Genomic DNA, 26033 nt, shown 5'->3' with positions numbered 1-26033 from the left:
GAAAGTTGAATTCACACCATAGAAAGACCAAATACTACGGTTTCAGTTAAACATCCCAATCAATTTACACCCTGAAGATAAAATCGAAACTTGCAACAGCAAAAATTAATAGGCTGAAGGTCAAGGTTAGGACAAAGATGGCTGGGGACAACGCTGGAGATAAGATGGAAATCCACGTTTGGAAAGGCGACTGGGGTTTACCGTCCATCGATCCCAATTGTCTGGCGGTGCTGGTACGTCTTATGTTTAAAAATACTGCTTTTTAATGATTTAGACATATAAAAAACAGAAATTCAAGTCTCCAGCCCAACTGTTTTGACCAATGGCCACCATTTAACTACCACTTTCACTTTTATGATTTCTTCAAACAAAATTGATGTTTGTGGATACTCATGTGTGTATATTATTCGAGTTATATTTCTTTTCATTATTTTAACCTAAATGTTTGCTGTTAAAAAATCTAATTGTCGTTCTGATAGATTCCCAAACAAAAATCAAACGACAAAAAGTTGAATAACTCAAACTGAATAAGTCAATAACTCAATAAGGCTACTTCAGACGCACTAAAATGTGATCATTGCACACACACACACACACACACACACACACACACACATGGCAAATGAAGTCCAAATATGGTCATCTAAATTAATTTCATAACAGCACACTGTTTGTTTGGCTTGTTTCTTTAGTTTAAAACTATCAATGAACAAGAAAAACATCATGATGTTTGCCTGTTTTCAAAAAGATGTGTGAGAACAAGCAAGCATTTATAAAATGTCAAGTCACAGGCCACTGTCTCTGCTGGTGAAATCCAGTCAGGTGCTCATTGTAGATTTGTTGTTTTTGTTGTTATTGTGCAGAACCTTTGCAGACATTGCTCATATTTTACTAGTTTCTCTCATCTTTTTGAATTTGAATTCCAGACCTGCTTACTGATATTGCTGAATCTTAAGAATACTTTTACCCGCTCACTGCCAGGGAAATGTAACTCCAGCTACAGGACCTTATTCAGTCAAAATGTGTACAAATGAAAAAGAAAAAAATTCAGGTACATTTTTTTGACAAAAATTTGTCATCTGTAAAAAATTGTATACATGTTTTTGTGAAAGGAAATGGACTGACCTTACAATTGAAGGTACTTCTAAAATTATGGGATGTGCTGATTTTGATTTTAAGCTGGTTGAACAACAAAGTATATTTTAGCTATGTAATTTTATGTTTCTTGAATGACACATTGCTGTACCATTGCATAAAAACAAAACTACATTACAACACTTACAAGCAAATAAAGAAAACTCTGAAAATGAAAATCTAGTATCAAAGATGTTGTGACTGAACTGAAATAGCAGTCAAAACTATTTTGAAACTATTCCCACAGGAAAGTCCTTAATCATCCCTCTTCCTCCCCCCCTCCCCTCCTCTTCCATTATTTTACATCCCTTTGTCACCTCTTTCCCTCACTCTCTCCCTTGACCATGTTCTCCATGATGCCCACAGAGTGGGTCAACATTTTCAGTCTCATGCTGTGCCAATATGGTGTGCTGATCTCAGAACACTTGCTGACTTAGTGATTTAATGTCTGCGGTCTGATCTGGATCACGATAACTGCCTTTGTTTGCATTAACTTGACTAAGGCTACCTGTGTTGTCTGCTATGTCTGTGCCAGTTCATTTTGCTAGCTGATTGGGTTAGCAGTTGGTCAACTATTTGAGCCACAGATCATGTCATATACTGTATGAAAACTGTGTTCCTGTTGTCTTCTTCTGGGTTAGAGTTTGACAACAGTATTGACAATATTTCTGTTTCTGACTGAAGGAAAATTCAGGAAACCCTAATGATGGGTTAACCCTTCATGTAGACAATATATGGCTGTAATTACAATATGACAGATTAACCCATCATGTACTGATGTAGGCAGTGAAATTCCATGATCTTGCTTCATTTGTTTCAGTGTTGATAAGAAGGAAAAAAATGAGAGGAGTATTGCATATGAAGATATCTCTATGTTTGCACAATTATCTTTCAGAAAAATTAGAATATTCAAATAATCAGTGAGTGTATATGTATGCACGCAAACGTGTGTGTGCATGTGTGGGTGTGTATGTGTGTGTGTTTTGCAGGCCTACTGCAAGTTTTCAGGTGTACCAGTGGAAGTCAAACTGACAGGAAATCCCTGGAGATCCCCCACAGGTGAGTCTCTATGCTGTAATGCTATCACATTTTACTTTTTAGATTCATTGTCAAACTGCCTGTTATTCTATTAATTTTTCAATAGTGATTTGTATTCACTAACTCATTCATGAAATAGAAAAGTTTTGAGATGATATATGAAGTACTTTAGGTTTTTTGGTGTTTTTTATTTTATTTATTTATTTTTTTAATTTTATTGATGTGACACATAAAGAGTTATAGCTTGGCTCAGGTAGTTACGCATGTTTTTCGTTTTGGTAGGTCAGCTGCCCTGTCTGAGGCACAAAGATGTGAAAGAAAACAGAGTCCATGAGATCTTTGCCTACCTCCGCAAACAGGTAAATGTTCTTAGTGTGGTTCCCTGTGTGGTTCACAGACTCATGCATGTGCTCTGCTCCCATTCACATGCGCAGACGTGTGCACATGCACATGCGCGTGTACACACACACATACACACACACTCACGATGCATACATACAATGGCTTGCAGTCACACCAAAGAAAGGAATAAATGAGGGACAAACACAACAGAAAATTCCCTGGTGCCACATTATGTAATGTTTATCTTGACGCTGGATGGCTTGGGAACATAAATGGGAAGAAAACCATCATAGTGAAGCTGAATTTTCTGCATAATTTGGAAAATATGTCCAATTTTTGGCTTTCTTGTGTGAACAGAGTGAATCTACGTAATCATCTTGTTTTGGTTGCCCATGTGGCTGTGTCTTTCTGAGTATGCATGCATATGTGTGTGTGTGTGTGTGTGTGTGTGTGTGTGTGTGTGTAAACTTTGAATGATTTCATCTATTGGTACAAACATTGGTGCATAATTATTGAGGTGGATTTGTCCTATCAGATACCCCAACAAAATATTTATGTACAACATAGGGACAATTTTATGATAGTATTTACGGCCATCAAATTGTAGTTAAAAATTATAATTGTCATACTCAAAATGAACACTTTAGAATGACTTTTCTTGCTGATGAATTTATATCTTTGAGGTAATTTTCTTAATGAAAATACAAAATCAAATCATTCGGATAAACACATTACTGCACTCTACTTACAGCGTTTCAAATGCTGCTGCTTGCAATGGTGATTGATTCATTGCCTGGACAAAAATTGATCGATCCATTGCATCAGTTTCACCACCTTCACCTTCACCTCTCCCGTAGTCTGGGTTCAGACCGTTGGGGCACCGCTGCTGACCTGGCCACCACTCCTCTCCACTCTTCACGGTTTTCTGATTTCCTCAGGGCGTCACCGAGCGTCAAGCCTGTCCACCCCCGGATGTTGTCTTCCCATCTCTTCTTCTGCCGTCCTCTCCTTCTGCCTCCTTGTACGGTGCCTTGCAGGAACGTTTTGGCAAGACCAGATGATCGGGAGATGTGTCCATACCATCTAAGTTTGCGTTTTTTCACTATGGACAGAAGGTCTTCGTAGGGTCCAATACTTTGCTGGATTCTGTTCTTCACTTCCGTGTTAGTGATGTGGTCTCTGTAGGAGATGCCAAGTAGTCTACGAAAGCATCTCATCTCGACAGCTTGGATTCTTCTCTCGATGTCTGCAGTCAGGGTCCAAGTCTCGCAGGCGTAGAGCAATATTGATATAACCAGGGAACGCATCAGTCTGATTTTTGAGCTGAGAGCGATGTTTTTGTTGTTCCAGATGGTGTTCAGCTTGTTGAGTGCCGTTGTTGTTTGGGCAATTCTCGAGAGTACTTCTGGTTTAGATCCTTCATCTGACACGATTGCTCCCAGATATTTGAAGCTGTGGACTGTTTTAAGCTTTTCGTCGTTGACTTTGATGTCAATGCTGATGCCGTTGGTGTTGTTAGTCATCAGTTTGGTTTTCTCCGCACTGATTTGCATTCCATACGATGTGGAGGCTTTGTCTAGATGTTTGACCAGGCTTGCCAGTTCTTCTTCTTTTCCAGCCAGTCCATCAATGTCGTCGGCAAAACGTAGGTTTGTGATTGTTCTGCCGCCTATGCTGACTGTTCCTACATGCTCTTCCAGTGCGTCAGTCATTATTCTTTCTAAGAAGATGTTGAAGAGTGTTGGGGAGAGTAGGCAGCCTTGTCTCACTCCGACTGTGGTTCTGAACCAGTCCCCGATGCTATTGTTGAGGTAGACGGCGCTGGTGGCTTTGTCATAGAGGTGCTGTATCAGTCTGATCAGGTTGGCGTTGATGTTGTACAGATTCATGGTAGCCCACAAAGCTGCATGCCAGACCCTGTCAAATGCCTTCTTAAAATCAATGAAGACATGGTAGAGGTCTTGTTGGTGTTGATGGTACCTCTCACATAGCAACCTCAAGTTGAAGATTTGTTCAGTTGTGCTCCTTCCTGGTCTGAAACCTGCCTGTTCTTCAGCAATGATGTTTTCTGCTTGTGGTTTCAGTCTGTTAAGCAGGATTTTCAGCATGACTTTGCTGGGATGACTAATCAGGCTGATGGTGCGGTAGTTTTGACACTGCTGGAGATTGCCCTTTTTGGGAAGGGTGATGATCAGTGATTGTGTCCACGGTGTGGGCCATTCCCCTGTTTGCCAGATCTTGTTGCAGATTTTCAGTAGCACATCTATCATAACTTCACCCCCTGCTTGGACCAGTTCTGATGGGATGTTGTCCACTCCTGCCGATTTCCCTTTTTTCAGCGATGCTATTGCTGCCTCTATTTCTTCACGGAGTATGGGGTGATTACTGTTATCAGTGGCTGGTGGGACATTCAGTATTGCTGGATCACCTGTGGTCTGTATGTTGTATAGCTCTGAGCAGTATTCTGTCCATCGCTTTAGGATGTCTTGTTCTTCTGTTAGACATTTTCCATCCTTGGTCTGGATGTTGGACATAGTTCTACCTTGCCTTGTGTTGGTAAGTTCTTTCACAACTTGGTAGGCTTTCTTGCTGTTGTTTCTTGTCAGGTTTTCCTCTATGTCCTGGCATTTTCCTTCAATCCAATTCTCCCTTGCCTTCTTCATGCTTCTCTTGATTTCGGTGTTAACTGCTTTGTACTGTTTTGCCCCTTCTTCTTCATTCTTTTTCTTTTTCAGGTCTCTACGTTTGTCACACAGCTGTAGGATGTCGTCCGTGACCCAGGGCTTCTTTTTGATGTTTAGCGGAATGGAAATAACTATGAGAATGTAATATGATTTATTGGCAATTCGGTATCTGTTGTCTGTCATTTTAATACATTTTAGTAGGTAGCAGTTTAGAAAATGTCTGTGTGTCTTTCAGAATTGGGGATGTGACTTTGAACTCAGTACCAAACAGAGCGCAGACGTTCTGGCCTTCTCTTCCATGCTGGAGGAAAAACTGCTTCCTGCTCTGGTCAGTAGCACTTGGATTACTGCAGTTTGGAGGGAGGGGGACAGTGGGAACTGAGAAATGTAATGCTCTTGTTTTTGTGTGTTTTTGTATGGGTGGGTGGATTAGCTGATGTGAGTGTGTGTTTTCCAGATTTATCTGAATGTAAAAGGTGGCAGAGGTCATGTTTCTTTTGCATATATGTCTCTGTAGTGACACAGAATATCATCTGCATTGTACATACCTCTATTCCTTTGGTTTCACTGGTTCACATCCATACTCCGCTGAGTATTTTGTTAATTTTTTGGATTTCCTCTGTATTTTTACCCATTCACTACTGTCATCAGGTTTGGTACTATATCCATATTTCTTGTACAGTTTACAGTCTAGTTGCAGTTTATTCTCATCCATTTCTATGACAATCCCTTGACTTAAACAAAATCAAGGTCATAACCTACTGGTGTTCTTCATTTCTTAAAAAAAAAAAAAGTTATTTCATTGGCAGTAGGTGGAAATCAGCAAGTAGCAGTCAATGAAATCTTGTCAAGGAGACAAGTTTCTCACAGGAACGCTTTTGATTTCCACCCTATCTGAATTTGAAGTTTATCTGTGTGTACCTCCAGCTTCACCTGTGGTGGATTGACAGCAAAACCTACGTTGACTTCACCCGGCCCTGGTACACCAAGATCATCCCCTTCCCCCTCAACTTCTTCCTGCCTGGCCGCAGGCAGAAGGCAGCATCCATGCGTGTCTTTCTGACCAAGGGAGGAGAGAACATCAATGACAGTGATGTTGAGGCCAAGGTGACTGAGCGATTGGCTGTCTCATTTGTGAATTGAACTAAGACAATGTTTATTGTGCATGCATGCAAATGGTTGCATGTGTGTGTGTTTGTTCTTTGCTTTAATATCTTTTCATTACAAGTCATATGTGATGAGATTTCTTTTTATTTAATTGCCTGATAAAAGCCCTCAGGGAAGATTATTAAGTCCCAGGTTTGTGTGTGTATGAATGCATGTGAATTGTTAGCATGAACATACCTGTATGTTGTATGTATACTTTTTTGTCAAGAGAGAAAGGAAGAGCCAAAATCATGTGGATTGTCAGTGTGTATGCTCATGCACTCCTGCCTAAAAACAGAGATGGGTATCTTTGTGTGTGACATAGTTTACATATATCAGTGTACAATACTACATGTATGCATCAGTATTTACATGGATATAAATGCATTTTTTTCAGATCTACAAAGAGGCCAAAGAATGCATAAACCTGCTGTCATACAAGCTGGGCAACAACGAGTACATGTGTGGACGACAGTATGTGTCGTGTAATATTTTCCATTTTTGTAGAATGTGTCACGTAATAGTTGGTAAAATCCAAACATGTGAATATTTGTATATGTTATTAACATTGTCATGTTCATGCACACTTTCAAACAGATTGTATAATGTGCTGTTCGGATTTTTTAAAGATAGATTTTTTGTACTTTTTTCTATAATTTTGTTTTTATTCACGCTTACTTTGTTGCAAGACTGGCATTTCAGAAGCTATTCATATAGGTATTGATACATATGATTATTCTGAGAGCATTTTCTAATTGTGTTGTCAGATCAATACAGGGATTGACATATATTTTGTTGATTGTGCTTGTCAGACTACTGGCATGCACACTTATCTTCACATAATGCTGTCAGATTAATTGGCATATTGCCTGCAGAATAGTGCCAGTTGCCACAGAATTCTAACCCTCCAGCTGTGCTGTGTCTGTCCTCTGGCAGACCTTCCTCACTGGATGCCTTGGTCTTTGGTTACCTGGCACCCATCCTAAAAGCCCCATTGCCCAGCAACCAGCTGCAAACTCACCTGCGTCAGTGCGACAGCCTGTGCAGCCTCCTGAACAAGATCCTGCAACGGTTCTTTCCCCCCAACAGAGAAGGTGAGAGGGACTGGCATTTTGTGTGAAAAGTATTTCAGACGTTACAGAACAAATGAATTGTTTTGTAATTTTAAACAGTACTAGGCGTTGGTAGAAACAGTTACATTAGAAAGACTTGGGGGAACTTACCTTCTCCATAGTTTCAGTTTCTCACGGTGGTGTCACCATGCTCGGACAAATCCATACACGCTACACCACATCTGCTAGGTGGATGCCTGACCATCAGCATAACCCAACGCACTTTTCAGGCCTTGAGTGCATGCTTGTATATTTGTGTACCTATCAGAGTGGATTTCTTTTTACATTATTTTTGCCAGAGGACAACACTCTCGTTGCCATGGGTTCTTTTTCAGTGCGCCAAGTGCGTGTGTGCACACAGGTCCTGTTTATCGTCTCATCTGAAAGACTAGGTGCTCTGTTTGATTTTCCAGTCAAACTTGGGAGAAAGGGCAAAAGTGGGATTCGAACCCACACCCTCACAGACTCCATATCAGTTATCTAGCCATCATAGTAGTAGTGGTGTCTCCTAGTTTCATGTCTGGGTTTGGATCTGTTGGCATTAACACCATGTTGCTTAAACAGAGCCAAACAATGGTTTGGTTGAGCAGTTGCATCACCATTACAGCAAACCAGTATTATTATGTTGCTTTGTACACTAAGGGAGGCATCTAGCTGCAGCTGCTTTCAATATTGATTGAGCAGAATAGTACTTTGCATAAAGCAGGAATTAGACCTTAGCTGGAATCTGCATCAGTGGATCATATACAGGTATGTTAGATTCAACATAATTTAGGGAAAAAGATTGCATTTCATTGCATTGGATCACTGTTGCCTGTTAAGCCAGATTTCATTTCGACTGAATTTTATTTTTGTATAATGCAATAAACATTCAGCAATGATTGCTCTTCATTCTGACTAAAATGCCATGGTTTGGATTGGCCTGGTTCCCTCAGATCTGGAACAAAAACGCAACCAAGAAGAAGCAGGGAATGCTGGCACCAGCGCTGAGGACACAGAGTTCCCCAACAAACGCCGCAACATGATCCTGGCTGCCATCTTTGCCGCCACTGCCATGCTGGGCTATGCCTCCATGAATGGCTTGATCCACATCAGCATGTTGGACGACAAGCCTTCAGGCAACAGCAGCAAGCCCCAGGCTCCTGATCTTGCCGCCTCTGGCTTTGAGCCGCTGTTTGAGAAGAGCAGCAATGAACAGAGCCAGTAATGGGAAAGGGAGAGGGGTGCTAGGACTCTGATCGAAAAATGAACTGTTGGATGAAAGGTTGACAGGGTGAGTGAAAGTGCTTTTGTTTATATGCAGAGACCACAGAGAGGAAAGTTCTGACTGAGAACACAGGCAGCTTCAAAGTATGATGGTAGAAAGTCAGTTTGATGGTTTTTAACTGGATAAAGCTGCCAGGAATGTTCAGAATGGAAATGCATTGAGTAAATGGGAACAAAGTAGAATGAAGAGACATGGAGAATTGTAGACTATTTGTGCCAGTCTCTCAGATTTCTAAACAAGAAAGTGCCCTTTTTGTTACAGGTGGGATGTCTGCATGTGTAACAATGTAGTTGATCTAGTTTTCATGTGTGTGGGTTGAGGATGTCAGTGTGTTTGTGTAGATTGGATCCGATGGCCTGACAGGTCTGTACAGCTTAAGAAGGTCAGTGTGTCACAGGCTGAAGTGTTTTTGAATAATTGCTTAGGGTCAATATTTTGTTGCACAATATTTTTGTGCCTGGAGATAACAACATAATTTTTTGAAGTTTTTTTCAGTCACATTTCCCTTGCCTTTCTCTGTGTCCTTATAGTAAAAATGGGAAATTACTCAGAAGAATTTGCTCCACATGCTTGTGAAAGAAGCAAGTCAGAATGTGTGTGTGTGATAGAGACAGAGAGAGAGAGAGAGTATGCATGAGTGCATGTGTATATCATTGTATGTGCTGAGGCGTGAGTGCATGGGTATGTCATTGTATGTGCCTCAGGTCTGTGTGCGCGCGCGTGTTTTGACGTAAATATATTCAATATTTCCACCAGTTGACAGGTGGATGTATGCCAAGCATGAAACTGCCACATTTCATCTTGTAGTATTCAATGGCTGAAGTTGGAAAGATAAAACTTAAAAAAAACAAACTTGTACACCACACCTGAAAGGGCTTTAAAAAGATCTCCAGCTGTTTTTATTCGTTTCATTTTAAAGAAATTCACTCAGAAAACTTTCATTCATAATGTGGCATTTTACATAAACACATTTATATATTTTTTGGATATAGAATTTTACAGACTCTGCTAGTGGCATGAAACAAAATCCTAATGTATTTTCCATGCTTGAGGTTCTGCTTCTGGTACCATTGGCATAAGGATCCAACTGGGATAGAGGAAAGGTGGAGTTTATTTTTTACATACCATTCTTTCCATGTGAATTGTACATTCACATTACATGTCCCGTTTCTCATGATCTGGGTTCTCTTTTATTTATTGGTTTTTTTTTATGCGTAATGGAATTGTATAGATACTGAACAATTTATTCCAGTGATATTTTCTTTTTTAACTGTGTTTGTGTAAGTCTTCATCAGGTTTTAGCGATGCAGTTCTTCTGAGTTATGAATGTAACTCATAGTGTGTGAGGACGCTCTGCTCTCAAAATATGTCACCAATGTTCTAGATGTTGATGGTGATAGAAACTTGGTAAAATATAGGATCAGAGGTTTGAGTTGACCGGTGTGATTTGTTGTTGCTGTTACCTCATGTTGCGCGTTTCTTTGCATATGTACACACATTTACACACATACACTTACAAATACATGAACACACATACACACACTCTCTCTCTCTCTTACATACACACTGAGCTGAGTCCATTTCTGCCATGCACAGTTAATGACATATGAACAACACCTGTAACAGCTAACTACAACAGTATTAAAAGCAGCAGCATCTTAGCTCCATGAAGATATGAATATGATGTGGGGCATTCCATGCACAGTTTATAAATAAAAGAATAATCTTTGGTTAAAAAGAGAATAAATAATACAGAAAGAAACATGGGAGGAAGAGGGAGAAAACCTGTTACATATAAAACTAACAGAGTATCTCTGCAGTTTTTACAAAAAAAACCCCAACTATTTTGCTTGTTTTTATTGTTCACATTGAGATAGGTAAATCAGAACCTATAAATGAATACTATTGTGAACAGGTCATATTATGTACTTTTGTGTAAGCTTTCATATTATAAGAAATTAAAAGAAAAAACCCAGGTCATTACCTTTCCCTCTATAAATATTATCATACTTTGACAAAGTTTGCATATGGAAGTTTTGACAAAAGGGTAAGTCTTCTTTCTTATTTAGTAAAATATGAAAAGTAATGACTGTTGATTTTCTCTGTAGGTCAGCTGACCATAAAAAACAATATAACAACAATCTAAAGCACAAGATATACTGACAGCTTTTTTGGATGACCAGATGACCAACAGTACTTGTTTAGATAGTGACAGTACTTGTTTACAAGACAGTGCATATATTCTGATACAGATTGCAAGCATGGATTTAACTGAATGACGAGGCTTTTATAAAAGGTTGTAGGAAAAGCATGATGTAGGAGTTATAGTGAACATAACAAAAAACTTTCAAGTAATTGGATTATCATTATAAAAGATAAAAAAAATCAAGTCAATGTGTCATGATTATAAAAGTTAGATTCTAAAATCAGCACTTATTGATAAGGAATTACCTGCCATTAACAGGAAAAAACAGTTACTAAGAATGAGCTGTAAGGAAGTAAAGAATGGGTCATGAAGTAAGCGGGTAGTTCAACAACTAATAATTTGCCATCATAACTGAACATTTGAAACTGAAAATAACATGTATTGCTTTCCCTGCTTTCGTGTTGCTTGAAATTTCAGTACATTTCGACAATATGCTGTGCTGATTTGAAGGAAAAGAAAGTTGTTATTATTTATGTTTCAGATGGCATACTTTGGTAAGATTTCATGTCAATCCATATGTGAAGGGGTGGCACATGTGTGATTTCTGGATTGAATGTGACTCTTACTTCCTCTTTATTAGACCTTGAATGGTGATCTGGGTGCTTGTCTTTCAGGTGACATAATAAACAGAGGTTTTGAGCATGCACTTTGCACACATGAAAGAACTGGCACAACAAGATAGTAGTCCATGGCAAAATTCTGTAGAAAAATCCACTTTGACATTAACTTGATTAAGCAAACACACTTGATGCAGCTGCACTATGGTGACTTACATTTCTTGGGGAAATAGCCCTAATTCAATACAGAGAAATCTATTTGACAAAAACACACGAAAAAGTAATCTGTCAGTCTCATTGACTTACGAGTTATTTGTTGTCATTATTGTTATGTATAACACAGCTGACAGTAATGGACCATATCAGGGCTGAAAACTGTCAATATTAACCCCTAAAATATCTGTCTGCTTGATACTGGATGCAACCTCAAGATTTTGGGGAATGCATGAGGCAAAATGAACTCTTGTTTTCAGATGTGTGTGTGGTTGTGTACATGTGTTGCGCGTGCACAGCTGAACATAAATGTTTCCATATAGTTTGATAATTTGAATTGGGGTAGTAATGAGTGTATTTTGTTTGAGTAGATCATGTGCGTGTGTGGATGTGTATGTGTTTGAAAGAGAAAAACTGGGGTGAGATGGCAAGAAGTTGAAAGAGCATGTTTACTGGACAAGTATTTTTGGAAGCGTGTATTATGGTGGCTTACTGGTCACTGTGACATTCAGTGCCTACACCCACAGACATTGCTAATCCACAAGACAGAACCTGACAACAAATGTGAGAGACCATCAGCAAGTAAAATAAAATCAGGGTTGCAAGAGATTCACTATCTGTGAAATATTTCTACTTCTGCTTTTCAAAGTATTCCCCCATTGTTATCAACTACTGAAATACACTTCAGTCTCAATCAACCTTGTTGCCAAAATATTGATATTCAATACCCTTAGGTACATGAGTTATCCATACCATTTCAGTGGTATTACCCACATTCTGTCCATCCTAATTTCCCCATACACAGTTATACCTGGGCTGATTGAGGACCTGATAGCGCCCACTGTAAGGCATGCCAATGTGTCATGGTACAAAGCCATGAAGACCAAGGCCTGGCCAGTTTGCAAGGTGTGGCTTTAAGTCAGTTGGCCTCCTTTGTGAGACATTCTTGCATGACATGTAAAGTGGTGTGTTATTATGCAGAAGATAGATTTTGCCATACTGTATTCACCACCGGAGCAGGGTTGAACAATTAGTTGTCATCTTCAGACGCAGATTAGGCCACTGCCGGCTCCCCCCGTCACTTGGCATACAGCTTAACTCTTTCGCCACCAAGTTTCTGTATGAAAAAACAGTCCCCAGAGCCAAATATTTTAGACTTCATGCTCACAGTCACATGATTCAGTTCATACAGAAACAACACAGTGAACTCGTTCACTTCAAACTCGGTGAAGGGGAGGTTAGTCAATTTCCTATTGCATTGGAAGGTTGGGTGCCAAGCTTTGTTACAAAGGTAGGGGGCGGGGTGGGGAGGGGGGTTGCTTTAACATGACACCTCAATGTTGACAAAAATAATCTGTAACAGTGAAATGTTTAGTTGACTAAAGTTGTCTATGGCAGTTAAAGAGTTAATGTATCACTTTCTATCTTGGAGAGAACACCGGTTTTTCGTTTTGTTTTCATTTTGTTTTTGCTGCCATCTCAGTGGTGTTACTCTCATGCTACTCATTTCCACTTCCCCATGCACAACCACCCCTACTGCCCTAGGCTCAAGCAGATTGGTTGTGAAATACTGTAGACTGATTTATCGGTCCTGAACTGTGTGAGTGAAACTTTTTTTTTTTTTTTTTTAAATCTTGAACACAGATATGTGAACAAGTCCTCACATTGTTCCTTTTTGAGCAATATTTGTATTTATCATTTGAACATACAACTGATTTACACACACATACAGAGAGAGTCATGTAACTTGACCTAAGTAATAGCTGTTAGTGGTCATATTCTAAAATGTAATAACTGCAGTAAGTATTGAAAAAAATGGTTGAAAATAAGTAAATATAATAAATGAGTAAAAAATTTTAGAACAACTACACCCAGGTCCGTTCTGCCAGTTTCAACACCAGTATCGACGGATACATGGTGTGTCATGCTGCCCTGAGGCCACCCACCAGAGAAAAGCCTGCACTGCTGCCAAGCAATTGGCAGTCAGGTTTTGTGGTGCCTGTTCTGAACACAAGCTCCAATTATGCCCCACACAGGTCACAGTCACAGTCACAGTGACAGTCACTGCCCATTTCAGTATTACCCTTGGAATGAAGACCATGATCATATACCTCAAACTACAGTCTTCCCAAATCCTTTGACATCAGATAAAATGATTATAAGTCACATAAAAGTTTTACAGTCATTGGGGCAGTGAATTTATACTCACTGTGTTTAGGGCTGGGCAGGAAGGCCTTTGACATGAAATACTGTGATATTAACTCCTGCAAGTCTTCACAAGTCCTTTGACATCAAATACTTGCACGCAAACTCCTGCAAGTCTTTGTAATCCTCAAGCATCAAATATTAATTTTAATTTTAATTTTTTATAAACTCAGTACATGCGTGAACATAAAAGAGAAATTGACTATTAAGGTCTCCATATGAGTAGGGAATAATTTGAATCACCTTTTTAAAATTATACATGTTTAGTTCCATGATGGTCAGTAAGGATAAACATAATAATAATGACATCAACACCTGTATTGATTTGAAACTGGTGAAAGGGCAATACTCTTTCACTTCATTTCATAATTATATCCTGGCATCAACCAGGCCTTAAAGATAAACACCTGCAGTGCTTGTGAAGAAATGTGAGCCACGCTTTCAAAAATACATCTTTGAAGTGGAAAATGACACATCGCCTACCATGTTCCAGTCTGAACATTTGACCATACAGCACGCTCAACTGGAACATGCTCCAGCCAAAGCTAAAAAATCTCACAATGACAGCTATGCCTCAGATTGTGTTCAAACCTTGACTCTAGACCCCAACCTAGCCCCCTTCACCACCCTCCAGTGATAACAAAATATACTTTAATGCAGAAAGAGTTGTCAGCAGATGCCATATTTCCAAATAATGTGTGTCCGTGCCTTTCTGAACAATCTGAAATTATGGCCTGGTACCTGCAGATAATGAAATCTGGACCAGAGATCAGGTTGTCCTCATTTTCCATCGTCATGTTCATAAAAAAATTGATAATTCTGTATGGTGTGTTCTTGTTTTACCTGCATCTGCCCTCAGGTCACTGATGTGGATAACGGTTGATGAACTATTTTTCTGTATATGTATATTAGAAGGAGTAGATATTACTTGTGTTAGCACTGAAAATGCAATGAAACTGTTTCATGTTGCTAGTGTTCTCTGCAAAGATGTTTGCCTCCTTTGGATTCTACAAAGTTTGCTTTTTAAGCATCAGAAGACAATCATTGTTGATGCAAACAACTGTCTTACTGAAAAGCTGATACACTGACAATATGCCCACTCTCTCTATCTCTCTTCCTCCTCATAGATTACCAGATTGAGGTGCATCATCCACAGTCATCCAAAGAACACCACAGAGAATAAATCATGTATCAAGATGCAGTTTCAAGAGGTTTAATTAATAATTAATAAATTGGAAATAATTGCTCATTGTAAAAACTGCAATTAACTAGAAAAAATGTTTGCCTGATACACTGATGGAAAACTGATGTCTTTACAACAAATTTCAGTCAAAATAATGCATGCATCTTCAGAAAAGAAACTCTTTTCCGAGTAATTGAAACACAGTCCAGGGAACGTTTGATTCCCCTCCCCCCCCCAAAAAGCCCCCAAAAAGCCAAAAAAACCTGATTCTTTTTGTCTGTATCAAATACTCCCCCTGCAATACCCCACCCTAACACACACCAGTAGTATAAAAGCTAACTACTGCTTGAAGTTGGTGTGTCTGTTGTTCACAAAAAGTGAGTTTCAGATTCTCAAGGTGTCACTGCATTAGGACAAATTCATGTACGCTACACCACATCTGCCAGGCAGATACCTGACCAGTAGCATAACCCAACACATCTAGACAGGCCTAGAGTGCATGGACAATACTTTCATTGCTGTGGGTTCTTTTTCAGTGTGCCAAGAGTGCCACACACTGGACCTCGGTATATCATCTCATCCGTATGACTAGACGCTCAGTTTGATTTTCCATTCAAACTTAGAAGAAAGGGTGAGAGCAGGATTCGAACCCAGACCCTCATGGACTCAGTATTGGCAGATGAGCGTCTTATCCATTATGCCACAAAGTAAACAGACAATAAATCAAGAGTTTCAGCTTCAGGGAGGTGTCAAAGCATGCAGACTGATCCATATGTGCTACAGCACATTTGCTTTAGGGGGAAAAAAAAACCCCCAAAAAACCACCCAGAAAGGGAGCAGATACCTGATCTACACAAAAACTTGATCATGACATGTTACACTAACCATTAACCTCCTTCAGAAAATAAGACTAGGCTGCTGGTGCGGAGACATTCCCTCCACTTAGCTATAATCCCTAGATTACAAAAATGTGCATTAAAAAGAAAAAAAAGAAAAAAAAAGAAAAAGAAAAAAAAACCCAAAAAATGATAGACAAAAAATTCAATAGCCAAACCAAAAAGTACCTTTAAAAAGCCATATAAGCAAATAACACTGCAAAATGGACAGCCGATGCCTATCACAGCAGCTACAATCACTAGAGCAAAACAGCACAGATTGTACATAACAGACTGTGGAAAATAGAAAAAAAAAAAAAAAAAAGAAGAAAAGTGTCAAGGCTTGCTGTAAGAAAAAAAAAACCGACAGAAGGCAGAAACAGCAGACAACAAGGAAGAAAAAAAAGGAAAAAAAGGCAAAAACAAAGAGAACAATAGAAAAGATGAAATTTCTGGCACAAAATTTCCAGAAGGCAAGGATGCTATTTACACTGAAAGACAACCCAGCATTCAACGGGGTTCCCCAATGGGGACTGCTGGCACTGGGAAATGAAACAGAACCAGCTTTGTTGTGACCCTATATCTGCAATGCCTGAACAGTGATTTCATGACACTAAGACTCGAGGAAGCTGAAGATAGGGATAGGGAGGCAACAAAATATGGAGTGGTGGCCTGGTGGTAACGTGTCAAACTGGTAAGTGATTGTCCAAAGGTTCAAGCCCCATATATACAGGCCAGGGTTTGGGGCAGTGGTCTGGGTGCTAGTCATTTGGAAGAGATGATATAAAAACTAAGGTCCCATGTGCAGCAAGCACATGTAAAAGAACCCATGGAAACATAAGAGTTGTCCCTGGCAAAATTCTGTAGAAATATTCACCCGGACAGTAATGAAAATACACTTCCTGACAGAAATCAAATCATGCTGCTTAAGCCCAGCTGACCACAATGGGGGCATTTAAGGGCTGAAAAGAGAGGGGGTAAAAGAAAAAAGTTTGGAGCATTTAAGGGCTGAAAAAGAGAAGATAAAAAGTATGGGGCATTTAAGGGATGAAAAGAGGAAAACAAAAACGTGTGGCACTGCACTGTGGGTGTTCACCCCAGGAATAGTAACTTAAATTTCATACAGAGAAATTTTTGCAACAACAGCAAAAAAAGCAATACAATGCAAACATTAAAGGAATCCAAATAAAATGAAATCTATAGATACCAGTTAATGATTCTTCAGATACTGGTAGCTGGCAATGGGTGTTCAAAACAGAGCTTAGCACTTATTCAAAATTGTCACAGTTACTGCATAAAGTCTTTGTTTTAAACAAATAATGGCAGTGTTATCAGCAAAAATAAAGAGAGTGCAGTAATGAAATCCAGAACAGCATTCTCATGTAAAAAACCAAAGACTGTTACTGACCAAGAAAATGGCATTTTCTCCTGAATCATTTTGCCATCACTCCCCCTTTGAAAGTTCTGTGATTTCATCTGACATATATTCTAGTGATAGGTGTTTCTTGTATGAAAGCTCTATTGATAGTGATGCTGCCAAAGTAATCATCACTGTTGCATAAAAATTCGTTGGGCAATGACACCTCGTCTACAGGAGTCCAGATCAAAATTGAGGTGAACTGAGCTGAGCAGCTGCCTGACAAACCAGTCCACCTTGGGTGGCAAAGCCTGGTCCAGGAGACCTCTCTTCCACAGCTCCATGTCCAGGCACACCAGCTTGGTCAGAGTGGGCATGGTGTTCAAGCCCTGCTGAAGGAGGTGAGGTGGCCAGATTTTCAGCGGGACTCGCTGAGGGCCAACCTGCCTCATGCAGACAGTGGAGGGGAGAGAGTTGACAGCCTTGGAGTTGTGACAACTTACACATAGCACATGGTGACACACAGGGTCCTGGTACAATTCCAACACCTGCCAGCCCACAGTCAGGTTGAGGTACCTGTGCAGGTAACGCTGCACTGCCACCTGCAAAGTTCTGGAAAGCCAGAGTTGCTTTTTGTGGCTGCTTTTTGATGGTACCTGACCTTCGTCTCCTCCTACAAACATAACACTGTCCAGAAAGTTCTTTACCTTGGCACACTGTTCTGAAGGTAACAGTTTGCATATTTTCCTGTGGATTTTGAGAGAATTATTCTCAAGCAAGACATGCAGCTGGGGCAAAAGAGGCTTCCCTAGCTGAATTAGTCTGCATAATCCATGAAACATAAATGCTCGAGTACAATGTGTAGAAATATACTCTTGACCCACATATTCTGAGAACTTTTCAAACATACTGTGAGATTGCTGTTGAATGACAGACAAAGATGCATTACCGGCAATTTTGCACTGACCCCAGGTATCAATCCTACGAAATGTTGGATATTCAATGACTCCACTCCATCCACAAAAGGTTTGGGAGTCAGAAGTGAAGGTGAAGGCAGCAAGCGCCCGCCCACGCTGGCGTGACACCACCTCACATAGAGATCCAGAACCCAGCATTTCTTCAGCAGCAACATCCACATCTGTGGCACCATTCAGGGTGAGTGAAGACGGTTCACAGAGGGTCAGAGTCTCAAAGTTGTTGACTGTCTGCAGAAAAACTTCTGGATGGCACAGTGCTAGTTTTGTTAGCATGTTTAGCATGGGGTTGGATAATGGGATCAAGGGTTTGCAATGCAGGAAATGCACAGGTGGGCGGTGTTTATTTTTCAGGACATCTGACACAAACATACAGTATTTGTAACTAAGTCCCTGCAAAATCCATGTGTCCAACAAATGCTTGAAACACAACAAATCATAGAAAACAACCCCAGGAGTGACAAGACCAGCAAAATATGGTGCCGCTTGATGTAGGTATGTTTGAAACCACAACTTCTGCACAGGGCTTACAGGAGGTGGAATGACATCATAAGTGACATCCTTTTCATTGGCCGCAAACCCCAGCATGTGACGAGTTTGCCTGTTGAGGAAATGGACATCAGTGAGGAGGCAGGAGAAGACTGGGTGCACTGCAGCACATGCGATGAGGCTGACTGTGGGCAGATAGTATGCAATGATCAGCAGCACGTCTCTTGGGAGGACCACCAGGCCTGGCCCAGCATTCTGTTCACCCAGTCTGTTGTTGCAGGGACTCTCCAAGACACTGGAGTCTGTTTTTTCTGAACTTGCTGGAAGGGTTTGCTGTACAGTCTGACTGCAGGCTTCACTGTAACTGTTTGTATGGGGAACATTAGTAAGTGGCGGTGTGTTGCCATGCACATGACACGAGGAAGATGGTTGCATTTCTTCAGAGGACTGATTCTTATTGCTGAAAACAGAATCAGCATAAACAATTTCATCTGAACCTACTGTCAACTGTGCACTCAGGTGAGCTGGATTCTTCTGGAAGTTGAAAGCTCCCCAGAGTTGTGCAAGTTTCGTCAGGATCACTTAAATGAAAGTGTGAACTTGAAGATGAAAAAAGCTGCATTGAAGATGATCTGGACTTGTCAAACGTGGTACTGGGACCGCCTCTTACTTGCGCCATGTTGAACTTTTCATCAATACCAAAGTCAACAGAAGACTCTGCCACAGTTGGGAGCCCCCCTTGTTTTGTGCTATGTGCAGAGACCCGAGCATGAATGGAGGTGGCTACAGGTCCTGTCTGACTGTGTCCAGTGCCAGAAATAGGGTGGTCAGAGGACTGGGATTCTGCGCCAGAGCTTGGGATGACGGGTGATGGATGCTGTTGGCTGCTGGTGTCTTTTGGCCTGTGCATGATGCTGTGTATGTGGAACTTTTCAGCTGACAGCATCCTCTGTTGCCCCTGTATCAGTATATCAACACTGTCATCAGCTGTATGAACTTAATCACTTACAGTGCTAACTATACACCGGTCCTTCAGTGTTGTTGAGCTCAAAGGCTAAAACTAAACAGATTATGGATCACCTTATCCACATAATTACTTGAAACAGCCCAAACTACTGCTTTCAAAGAAGCCTTTACAAAATACAGCATAGCATATTCCAAATGGATCACCTGCACCTTCCAACTCATCAGCAACCATGTTATAGCTGACATCACTAATCTAAAGAGTCTGACCATGGTGTTACATGGAATGTACAAACTGTGAGACTGATCTAGATGAAAAGACTCTGAGATAAATTGACAGCTGTTGAGAATTACTGCAAGAGACAGCATTGTATTAGTTTACTTCTGTTCTTCTAGAAGTTATGTTTGCATTTTCAATTTTTGATGGCACTCTCTTTACTTTTGGACTCACTGGCTATGTGCACTTGTGCAAGAGAAAGGACACGTTTTTGTCAATGCTCAACAGTTCCAGCTATATCATTCAGCATTTACCACTTTTTGCAGGGGCAGGTCTGACTGGACAAGGTTTCATGGTCCTCCTCAACTAGAGGGCTGAAACAGCTCTGTGATTACTTTTTTTTCTACTTTAACTCCTTGACTGCTGCTGATGAGTATGTGTGCTCATTAGTGAAGTGATGTAAAGTTAATGAGATAAGACTGAGATTACAAGTCAGGATATCAGTCACTGTTTTTTTTATTTGAACTTCTCCCGCTTGGGGTTACAGTATTTTTGCTCTGCAAAACCCCATGACACCATTGATAAATGCACAAAAAAAGTACTCATTCCACTCCATACTCATGCCACACTGATCTCATTTCATCAAAGTTCAGTGGTTATGGGGTTAATTTATCAGTCTCTGTGTTGCACTGTCTGTCTTGTTATTTGTCTGTCAATTTGTTTATGATCATATCTGTTTGCCAGTCTGCTTCCTAATAATCTACACATTAATATGCTTTTGCTGGTTAATTTGTAACAGACTGGCTGTCTGCAAGTTTACTGATTTCTTCACATGTTTGCTTGTCTGCCAGTTTGTTTTTGTTTGTGTCAAGCAACCCGTATTTGTGTGTCTTAATTTCTGCCATACAGAGTTACATTGTCTTTCATTGGACATATCATCTATGTCAAAGGATACATGATTTATGTATATATCTGCTTCCAGTCTGTTTTTATCTCCCTGTCAATCAGTGTATCACCTATTTCCAATCTGTTTTAGTATGTTTGTAATTACCTGCCATCCTATGCCTGTCTGCATTCATACGTCTTTTTATCTCTGTCAGTCAGTGTATCACCTATTTCCAATCTGTTTTAGTATGTATTTGTATTTACTTGCCATCCTATACCTGTCTGCATTCATATGTCTTTTTATCTCTCTGTCAGTTAGTGTATCGCCTATTTCAAATCTGTTTTAGTATGCGTTTGTAACTACCCGCCATCCTATGCCTGTCTGCATTCATATTCCATTCTGTTATCCTTTCTCTGACAGCAATAACAATTTCTTATGTTAAAAAACCAGTGACCTCCAACAACAACAGTACTTACTTACTACTCATTATGTCCTTTGGCATGTAGGGCAGCAACAAAGATCCATGACTCTTGTCTGTTTTGGACCAGTCTCTGAATTACACCCCAAGTATGCTTAAGGATCTTGAGTTCTCCTCTGACCGTTCTGCACCAGGTGTTCTCTGGCTTTTCTCTCTTATATGTCTATCTTCTGGTTTCCACATAAGGGTTGTCTGGGTCATGTGATCTTAATCTTTTCGCAAGATGTGCCTAATCCATTTCCACCACCATCTCATGAGGATGGTCTAAATGTTCTCTTGACTGGTCTGGGTAAGTAGTTGTTGATTAGCAATGGCACTAGGCCAGACGATTTGCAGGATTCTTCAGAAGTTTCTTGTGTGGAAGGTTGACAACTTTGATTACTCTCAGTCACCCTCCAGCATTCTGAGCCATAGGGCAGTGCGTAAAAAAACACAGCTCTGGTACATTCTCAGCTTGGTATTGGTGCTGCACAGGGTGGGTCTCCACACATTGTTCAGCATTCTGATGGTGATTCTTGCCTTGCTAAGATCTCCCTTGAAGTCACTGCCTGCTCCCCTATAATGTCTGACAGTGATGCACAGGTACAAAAATTCTTCAGTTGTGGGTAGGTCTGTTCCATTTCCTTGAATTGGTGGAGAATTTAGAATGTTCATTGTTATGAACTGTTTTCCTGTGGCTAATCTTCAGGCCTATTTTCTGTGCAAAGTTACTGAGACAGGAGCAACGACAGTAGCAACAACAATGACAACAAAGACTGAGTACATATCAAAATATCTCAAGGTATGATCAGTGTTAGATCAATGTGAAAATTGGGCATCTGTTTGTTTTTCCATTAAAATTTTTTTCTTCTAATTTTAACAACAGATGTGGTCTATATGGATCAGTCTGCATGATTTGACGCCTTCTTGAAACTGAAACAGTATGGTGAGTGAATGCAGTATGCACGTGCACAGAAACTCAAAAGTCTAAAACATGTTCTTCAGATACGCACTTATCCATCTTCAATCTTTGGTTATCTCCAGCAAGAAAGAAAGAAATGTAAACAGTTGAAAAACATTTTCTATGTGCATTTCTAAATATTTGATTGAGAATTACTCACATAAAATTCTGAACATTTATATATTGTATACTGTAATGTATAGTTCTCTTGTTACAATCACTTCTTTGTGTGAACACACACACACAGAGGTCTTACTGTTTTTATGTGAGTATCAAGTTCATACAGTAAATAGCTTTGGAAAGTGGTAGACAATTCCAAACCTTTTTCGCAGTGGCAGTTATCAAATGCAGTCAGACTTTTCCCCCCATTTTTCTTTTTTTTTCTTTTCTGTACAGGTGCAAAGCTGATTTCTTTTTAATTTTGATAAAATACTCTTCTTCCTTAAATTTTATGGCAAACACCTTCATCAATTTTAACATTTTAACATAATTAAAATCCACGGGCCCTTTTAAATGCCTGTCATGGCATAGCAGATTACACTGATGTAATATGCAAGTACTGAAGTTGGCAGATGTGTAACAGAAAACATTAGCTGCGACCGATGCGCCCAAACTTACCATGCCTAGAAGTCATTTTCAATAATGTCAGTTGCTCAAGTGACGCATTGGGCGGCCCCAAAACGAACCCATGTTTGTTGCCAACACAACTCTTTCTTAAATTGGATCGTCACATGTGTGGCGCTGCACAGCAGCAACGGGTTCTCCCTGGGGAGAACAGCCCGAATTTCACACTGATATTTTGTGACAATTAAAAGTAATACAATGCAATACACTCTTATTGTGAGACTCATCGTTTCGATGTGGCGTTTACCGGTCCAGCACATAGTTCTACTAATGGTATTGGTAATATCATTTCATACATTTACAAAAAAATGCCGGTAAAATAGGTTCTTGAATTCAGAATTCTAAAATATTGCTTTACTTGACAGAATTGCATATTAGTTCATAACTGCGATGTCAAAACGCCTAGGAGAAAGAAAGCAAACCAAACGGTCTTATTTATTTCCCTACCTGCCTGCAACGATCTCGCCATTGTGCGTTCTTAGCGACAATGAAGTTAGAGTGTTTTCCCTTTAACATATCATGGTCTGGTGGCTGAATATTTAGATTTATAATTATGATTGTTGATTATTCCGTTTATTTTGTTTATTATTACAAAATGGGGTGGTATCTAGGTGCACATTTGCTAATGTTTCGGCTAGCTTCTGATAGAGACTTTTATCTTGAAGTATTGGAAGTCAATGATTCCAGTGTCTATATAATTATAGCCTATCATACGAGTTTTTGACTTGGTGTTCCTGCGGTGGGTAATATTTGATCAGAATGTTACAGGTACAGTATTTGGGGGCAAAAAATAAGCCTTGCAGCCTTTCCACGCCTCTTATTGGTATAGTAGTTTGGTTTTAAGGTTGGCATTTGCATGCTAATTTGCCTAAATAGTTATTAATCAGTCATATTTTTGCACTATGGATCTAGGTAGAATCACTGTCAAGAAGATTTTTGAATTGCATGATATTTTTGGCAAATTTCGTTACTGCATTAACAGTGCATTCCAACCTTTACCAACTCTGATGCTGAAAGATGATTTTGCGGATATTAGTCCCGCAAAACTGGGTATAAAGGTTTGTATTAGAGTTACAATTTTGTTAGTGATCTTGAAGACCTGAATCATATCTCCTCTAAAGCACCTGCATTTCAGTGAATGTCAACCAGCTGTGGCAATCCAACTCTGCGGAGTTCCGGTACCATTCTCGTTGCTCTCCTCTCAGTGAACCTGCTAAATTGCTGCTGATTGTCTTTTTAGTCTGGGATACTATATCAAATTGCCGTATTCTAGTATCCGTCGTACAGTTATCATAAAGATTGGTAAAAATATCTCTATCAGTGAAAGTAAAAGTTCTTCTTATGATACCTAATACAATCTGGCGGGAAAAAAGACTTATTGGTGAAAGCTATATAAATTTGTCTTATTAGATTATAAAGCTGTGTAAGTTGACTTAACGTGTCTCGTTTGTGGTGAAGGATTTTAACTTTTCTCTTTAGAACTCAGTTGTTGCTATTATCTATCTCTTGGCATTGACCAGTGCGAACTGTCTCCGAGACTGATGCCAAGCTGCATGCGCGCTCCGCAACGATATATCCTATTGCTGAATTGAGTTTTCAAACAAAAATACTATATTCTTTTTTAATGTATATATATCTTTTTATTTTAAGTTTCAAGATGAAAGGAACTAACATTGTCTTTTTTTCTTTCTTGGTGCTGTTGATATTTTTCTTGTATTAAAGAGAAAAGTAAAACCTTTATAGAAACAGATCGAAGAAGCGTGCTTTTGTGCATTCCTCGTGGAGGTGTATCTACTAAGAATGGATAAACAAATAAACAAACAGAAAAAAAGAAAAAGAAGAAGTCACGCGTGCAACGATTATCTTGTTTTTTCCGCCGTAAAACGCAAAAATTAATTGCGCGCGCGCGCGCGTGTGTGTGTGTGTGTGTGTGTTCGCCACTTAAAAAAAAAAAAAAAAAAAAAGTCTGCAAATAACACAGGTGAGCAATAAACGTCAGCTTCAATGAATGAAAAATCACTGATGTGAAACAATGTCAGCGTGCAACCTGTATGCAAAGTCTGTTAACATCGAGTTGACAATTATGACTACTGATGTGTTGGCAGGAATATTTTGTCTCTAATCTGAATAATCTGCGCGCGTTCGCGCGTATGCGTGTATGTGTGTGCGTGAGTGTGTGTGTGTGTGTGTGTGTGTGTGTTAAGAGACAGAGAGACCCATCGGCGAGAAGAGAGAGAGAGAGAGAGAGAGAGGGTGTAGCCCATTTAATGCAAAGACAGCAGTGGGTACATATACCTGCATATGATGGTGCATTTATATTGGGAAGTTTGAATCGGACGATTAAAATATTCATTATCCGTCCTGCCGCTCCTCACTGAAACACACACACACACACACACACACACACACACACACACACACAAGGACAATCACAAGTATACTCACTGAACAATTAGAATTTAATTTATTTCAGTTGTTCCTAATTATAATATTATACTTTAACATATTAACAAATCGTAAAAATACAGGTGGAATAATACACCAATAAATGAACATTTTCAAAAAAAAACACAAAAAAACGTGAGCTGTACAATCATGTTGAATTAACAATGTTTTCATTGTCACAGACAAAATTAATAGGAGTGTAGCCTGTGTGTGCGCCGGCAAACGTGGCGCTTACTCGCACGCGTGCGAAACTAAGTTAGTATGTTTCTCAGATGGTATTCGATTACCATGCAACCCATTCTTGACTCACAAGCCAGGATTTTCAGCATGAGTTTCAATGTAATACGTTGTTTGATGTGAGCGTTATCTCCCTTCTTTTCACATATCATTTTATTGTTCACTGTCATTTGAATGGGGGCAAGTGGAATGGGTTATAAAGTGAGCGGGAGCATGGCGTGTTCAATAATCTTTCTTGGCTGTTCCATCCCATCCCAGTCGCTCTGTCTGAATGACATGGGTTTGAAAACGTTAAAGAGCTTTGCCATAATTACGGCCGGTTTTAAAAGGACAAAAAAACAACAACAAAAAAACCCCCAAACAAAACAAAAACAACAAAAAAAACAACAACAACAACAACAAAACAACAACAAAACAAAACAAAACAAAACAAAACTGAAAGAAAAAAAAATCATATATCA

At 39.7% G+C, this 26033-nt stretch overlaps 1 protein-coding gene across 1 annotated transcript; it reads left to right on the top strand.

The window, feature by feature from the left end:
• The first annotated feature begins 100 nt into the window (after positions 1–100).
• On the top strand, positions 101–10155 carry LOC143281925 (metaxin-1-like). Its single transcript, XM_076587224.1, has 8 exons — positions 101–233; positions 2124–2193; positions 2455–2531; positions 5434–5526; positions 6126–6305; positions 6742–6818; positions 7281–7438; positions 8392–10155. The coding sequence occupies exons 1-8, from the start codon at positions 138–140 to the stop codon at positions 8661–8663; spliced, it is 1023 nt and encodes a 340-aa protein (XP_076443339.1). The 5' UTR covers positions 101–137; the 3' UTR covers positions 8664–10155.
• The last annotated feature ends 15878 nt before the right edge of the window (positions 10156–26033 follow it).

This window comes from Babylonia areolata, chromosome 5 (genome assembly GCF_041734735.1).
Source record: "Babylonia areolata isolate BAREFJ2019XMU chromosome 5, ASM4173473v1, whole genome shotgun sequence".
Taxonomy (NCBI): domain Eukaryota; kingdom Metazoa; phylum Mollusca; class Gastropoda; order Neogastropoda; family Buccinidae; genus Babylonia; species Babylonia areolata.
Note: the sequence above shows the minus strand (reverse complement) of the source record. Positions and strands in the feature narration are given on the sequence as shown.